Source organism: Poecilia reticulata, unplaced genomic scaffold (assembly GCF_000633615.1).
Source record: "Poecilia reticulata strain Guanapo unplaced genomic scaffold, Guppy_female_1.0+MT scaffold_524, whole genome shotgun sequence".
In the NCBI taxonomy this organism is placed as follows: domain Eukaryota; kingdom Metazoa; phylum Chordata; class Actinopteri; order Cyprinodontiformes; family Poeciliidae; genus Poecilia; species Poecilia reticulata.
The window spans coordinates 6793-12479 of NW_007615282.1; the positions used below are offsets into that span (position 1 = coordinate 6793).

The 5687-nt window shown below is 42.7% G+C and overlaps 1 protein-coding gene across 1 annotated transcript; it reads right to left on the reverse strand.

Annotated features, from left to right (window-relative positions):
- Positions 1 to 753: 753 nt before the first annotated feature.
- LOC103461055 (fragile X mental retardation protein 1-like) lies at positions 754 to 5353 on the reverse strand. Its single transcript, XM_008403375.2, has 8 exons — positions 5187 to 5353; positions 5014 to 5092; positions 4802 to 4929; positions 4627 to 4713; positions 3563 to 3785; positions 3271 to 3471; positions 2647 to 2726; positions 754 to 2041 (listed from the first exon to the last, which is right to left on the reverse strand). The coding sequence occupies exons 1-8, from the start codon at positions 5298 to 5300 to the stop codon at positions 1829 to 1831; spliced, it is 1125 nt and encodes a 374-aa protein (XP_008401597.2). The 5' UTR covers positions 5301 to 5353; the 3' UTR covers positions 754 to 1828.
- Between the last annotated feature and the right edge of the window lie 334 nt (positions 5354 to 5687).

Consider the following 5687-nt stretch of genomic DNA (forward strand, 5'->3'; position numbering starts at 1 on the left):
GTACAAAAAAAAAAAAAACCTCAGGGACTTTAACTTTAAAAACAGCCATTTCTCCCATGAAGAATCACAGAATCTCCTTTGTACATCTGTACGCTGATGACTGTTTCCTTTAAAATTTGCTAAATTTACAGAGGAGGAGGAACATAAACCCAAGGCACAAACATAAAGGAGCCTCAAGGTGACTGAAAAACGAGAAGCTCACACAGTTTATGAAAAAAACCACAGGCACATAATGACCGCTTCACTGACTATTGTAGCCGTAGGAAAATGTCTCGTTTTGGTCTTCGTTTGCAAGAAACAGCCAAAATGTGATTTTGAAGAAAAAAAGGCAAACAGGAAAGGGATAGATCACAAATATGTTGGACAAGCAGAACGTGGGGAGGGAGTAAAAACTTCAACTAAAAACAACTGATATTTCATCTACAGTTAGACAAATATGTTTAATAAATGAAAAGGCTTGACGAATGAATAAATTAAACAGGAGAACTGTCCTGTTTGAGCCATTTCATCTTCCCTCCACTTAAAAGGACTGTTTTAATGTAAATAGAGCCAGAAACCAAAGTAAAATGCAGGTTAGGAGTCTTCACCTGACAGCTCTTTAGTACCACCCTGTGAATCAGTGCAGTATCGTCTAAACCCAGTGCAGGCGTGCTGCGATGAATCCGTATACGAGCATCAATCTTCTATTTTACAGGCTGGAGCCATGAGTCAGTGGTTTCTTTTTCCCCTTTCTCTCACCGTATCATCAATCTGTTCACAAGAGAGGTGGAGCGTTTATTTATTTTTTTTTTTACAAAATGACAGTTGACATCGACGTAGTACAAACCTAGACTTTAGGAAGTTGCTGCTGAGTTTTAATTTGCTTTTTAAAAAAAACAAAATAAAACAGATATTTCACACCAGCTGGCCTCAGGTTTAAGTCTGTATGCTTCAGAAGAAACGGGGTTCGACAGCTTACAATATTTAGGCATCAAAACCAAACACAGGCCTTTTCAAATAACAGCGTGATGTAGAGCGTCGCTTTTAGGAGTGCATACCTGTTTGTATTTCAGTGTGGATAAAAAGGTAGAAAATAAAAGTAAAGTGCCATCTGCAAACATTTTTCCCCACAACCAAACATCTTCCCACAGGGACAAAAAAAAATCTCAGATTTGCGACTTTTTTTTTTTTTTTTTTTTCCGAACAGGTACGTTGTAGAAAGTTGGTTTTGGGTGACTTTGAATATGTTGAATTTTGGGAGCTTTAGAGAAGCAAAATGTGCATCTGTACCAGGGGGGGGGGAGAAGGGGAATTGTTTGGACACAGCGAAGTCCACGATCATCTCTAAGAGTTAAAAACGTTGAAACTTTTGCCAAATGGGTGAAATTGTTTCCAAAGATTTCTGCCGCCGCCGTCGTTCCCGTTTTCTCATGCGAGTAAGCACGAATGGGACTGAAGGAGAAAAAAAAAAAACTCCCCAAAAAATACATATTTGTGGTGTTGACGGAGTGAAATGGGAGCGCTTTTTTTCCCCCCTCAGCTAACCCTTCTGTCACAGAGGAGCTTTCGTCAAAACCTTCTTCTTCTTCTCCTCTTGTCCCGAAACAGTCCAGAGAAGAACAGGAGACAACAGCAGGCGGGAACGGATCAAGACTTCGCTAAACGTTTCCATGCCGATGGAAATGTGTGTCCTCTTGTGTGCGACAAAGACGAGAAAAAGACCAAAAAATAAAATTTAAAAAATACGCCAGAGACTATAAGATGGTGTATGAGAAGTTGCCTGTGTGTGAGCGTGTGTGTGTGTGTGTGTGTGTGTGTGTGTGTGTGAGAAGGTCCTCCGTGGGTGCGTCTACGACACTCCGTTCACCAGCGCCGGAGCGTCCTGTTTGTCCTTCTTCATCACCCGGTCTCTCAGGGGTCTCTGATGGTGATGGCGGGACTGGCCGTCCCCCCCGACGGCAATGCCGCTCTGGGATGAAGAAGGTCCTCCTCCTCCTCCTCCTCCTCCTCGGCCGCCCGATGAGTGCTGCACGCTGCGCTCGTTGTTCCCATCCACACGGATCTGCAGGGCAAAACAGAGCATTACATCCGCTCCTACACTCCCAGGCTTTTGTAAACATATTCATCCCTCATGACTGTAACTAGAGATGCACCGATCTGATATCAACACCTATATCAGTACAGATATTGAACAAAATTCTTTCTGTGACAGTGTGCCTGATCCGTGAGGGTGGATCTATTCAGTCTAATTCTATGCTTTGTGCTTTGACATCATGCTTTATTTATTTCCTGTGACAGGCCAATAAATACTAAACAACATAATTGAGAGGAAAATGATAGTTGGTGTAACTAAGACGTACAAAATCTTTGACAAAGACGAGATTCAGTTTTTTTGAGGCCAAATGAAACTAAAATGAAACTAAAATCAACCACACTCCGTTCACCAGCGGCGGAGCGTCTTGTTTGTCCTTCTTCATCCCCCAGATGGGAGCCAAATTAAATTGTCTTCATTTGGCCAATTCAATGGCCAATGGGACAGGACATCACCTGTCCCTACGCCCGTGAGCCACAAACGGCCCATGGGCCACACTTTGGACACCCTTGGTTTGAGTTGCTGAAATCCAGAGATGAAAATAATTTCTGTTGCTCATATTAGTAAAAGTTCACCTGCAGACTGTCTTCCTGGCCTCGAGGTTTTGGGTCCCTTACATGACGAGGTCTTGGCTCGCCCCACTGCATGTCATCACCTAGGCAACACAAAAACAAATACCTTTTAGTCAAAAGAAAGAGACATTTATAATAAACCTAAAGTGAAAACCGCCTTTATTCCGAAGACAATCTAGATGATGGTTATCAGTTACAAAAAAAAAGTGGTCACATTCTTTAGATTTTTCATTTAATTAGTTGAGCCTTTTTTAATGCAATATTAAAAATACAGTAAACGACGCAAATAAACCATTAAAATCCTTATTCAGATAGGAGAAAACATTGCATTGCCTAATGCAGTAACATACATTCATGTAGTCAACTTGAACTGGGAGAATATAAAAAAATGCCACTTGAGTTTTGAGTATATTTACAGACAGGTGTTTATATTTGAAAATGTTTTTTGTAGCAAATGGCCCTTTTAAAAATCTGCATACTAAAGTTAAAGATTAATCAATTAATTAATCAGTAGACGAAATAATCGATTAATCACAATTAATCCGATTAATCGTGTCAGCCCAACAAACAAAGATTTGTATTCATTTCAGGTTGCTAACCTCTTGCTAGCAGAATAACAATAATCACCTTTATACCCTCCCCCTCCTCTCCCTCTGCCCCCGCGGCCCCTCAGGGCCCCCCCTCCGGCTCGTTTCCTGCCGTCTGTCCGCCTGGGCAGCGACCCGCCCCCCGTCATCAGCTCCTCGGTGGGTGCCAGGGACCAGTCGCTCAGCTCCTCTCGGTGGTCTGACTCCGTCTCCGAAGCGTTGGACGCCTCTGAGTTGGTGCCTGTGGAGTCGAAAGAGTTTATGGTAAACAAGGACGTTTACCGCAAACTTCCTTGTTTATGAGGAAACAGGAAGAGTTACGGTGAGCACACCTGAGGTAAACGCCGCCCCGCCCCCTCTCCGGCCCCGTCCGCCTCTTCCTCCCAAGTAGGGCTTCCCACCTCCTGCTCCTCTGCCCATCCCCATCCCGTTATCGAACACATAGGATTTGTCTTTGGGGTTTCGGGGGCCTGTCCCTCCCCCTCCGCCCCCGCCCCCTATCTGTCGCAGCTGCTCGTCAATCTGAAGGCGCTCCAAGCGCAGCTGGTCCACCTCCTGCAGACACAGAAACAGGAAATTACATTCCCAGAGAGATGACAGTCGTGACCAGATTGTGAGCTGGTGTACGTCCAGTAAGAAAAAAAAAAAAAACTAGGGGTGCATCGATTGCAGATTTTTGGTCGATCACCAATCTTTATCACAATTTCTGCGATTTCCTTTTGAATTTGGTTTCATTTCAACTTTTAAAAGAAATGTAAGACTTTTTAAGACCAGCATGAATGACATTTAAGTCCTATGTAAACGGAAAATAAAATTTTTATGAAAAATGTCATCTGTTATACATTTGCACTCTCACGATACACAGAAAAAAAGCTAGCTAGTTAGACAGCAACAGTTTATTAGCAGCTAATAAACTTAAAGTAGCCTCAACAGCATTTAGTCACAAAACGTCCCTACATACTAGCTGAAATAGTCCAGCCTCAACAAAGTTTAAGACCTGGAATAAACGCATTTAAGGGCAACTTTGATTTATTTATTTTTAATTAATTTGAGACATTTTAAAGGCCTTAATTATATGTACAAGAACTGGACACTTTAAGGCTTTTTAGGGCTGCGTGGACAGTCCGTTTAAAAAGCCTGACCTACCAATTCTGATTTTGGCTGATACCAATTTTTCTATCTGAAAAGTTGTTAAATATTGATTCTGTCAGTCATTCCTCGTAAAATACTGCAGTGGCTGATTTTCAGATCTTTATGGAGACAATATAAAATCGGAGGATTGGATTGGTTTTACTTCTAAGTATCATCAATCTCCCAAAATTAAGGAAATTGTTGCAGATTTATCAGTGCACAAATAAACAACACTATTAATCTGCCTTTGGGATGCAATACTCACCTTAAGGTAATTGAGGTGATAGTCCAGGAGCACCGTTGCATTGGAAATACTTTCCTTGGTCCCCACAAACACAAATGGCACCATTCCCTGAAGAAGAACATCAAACATGGTTTGAAGTGGAAGAGATGTGAAGAAAATCCAGAAACTGAGGCGTTTTCATCCCGACACCACTGACCTCATCCGCTGCTGCCGCAGCCGCTGCCGAGGGCTTCTTGTCGTTCTCCGGCTCGATTCGAACCCTCACCACACCGGACTTATCCACCACTTCCTGGATCAGCTTGCCATTCTTTCCGATCACTTTTCCTGCAGGGGGCCCGAATCCGGTCAGTGGCGAGAGAAAGCAAATATGAACTAAAGGGTCAGAGCGCATGATCTCGTTATGCTCACCGACTAAGTTTCGGGGAACTTTGATGATATCTTCGGAAAACTCCAGGTAGCTCCTAGCTATTCGGACTGCATCCTGGTCCTGGGAAAAGCAGACCAATTAAAAGGTCGTTACCCTCTTCTTCATCACGTAGTACCTCGTTGGTGTGGCAGTTGATCTGGAGCAGCCTGCCTACCTCCCCGTATATGTGGAAGGTGCACGTTTCTTCGTCCAGGTCGATGTTAGTGACTCCGGGGACTTTTCGCGCCTGCTGAATGTTGGCCCCATGAGTCCCGATGGCCAGACCCATCAGGTCATCCCGTACCGCAAACTGCTCATGAAACCGAGATGCCAACTGTCTGGAACTCTGAAATAAACAAAAATACATAAATAATTCAAATTATTTGCCTTTTATGACAAATATCCACAACTTAAACGTATTTTATGGCTCTAAACCAGTGTTTTTCAACCTTTTTCGAGCCAAGGTACATTGTTTTAATTGAAAAAATCCCGAGGCACACCACCAACCAAAAATGTAAACAAAGATACTCTGTAGCCACCTATATTACATATATTGTCATTCTTATCTAAGTCTCTTGAATAGGAATCAAATAAACACAAAAATGCATTATCACATTTTACATTTCTTATTTCAAATTGCACTTAACATGTCCACTTCAAAAATACCCCTGAACAG

Coding starts and splice junctions, on each gene's coding strand:
- LOC103461055 (XM_008403375.2), bottom strand. CDS start 5,300: ATGGGTCTGGCCATCGGGACTCATGGGGCCAACATTCAGCAGGCGCGA. Junction 4,930..5,013: donor AGTTCCCCGAAACTTAGTCG/GTGAGCATAACG, acceptor GGCCCCCTGCAG/GAAAAGTGATCGGAAAGAAT. Junction 2,042..2,646: donor GCCAGGAAGACAGTCTGCAG/GTGAACTTTTAC, acceptor TTTGCCCTGCAG/ATCCGTGTGGATGGGAACAA.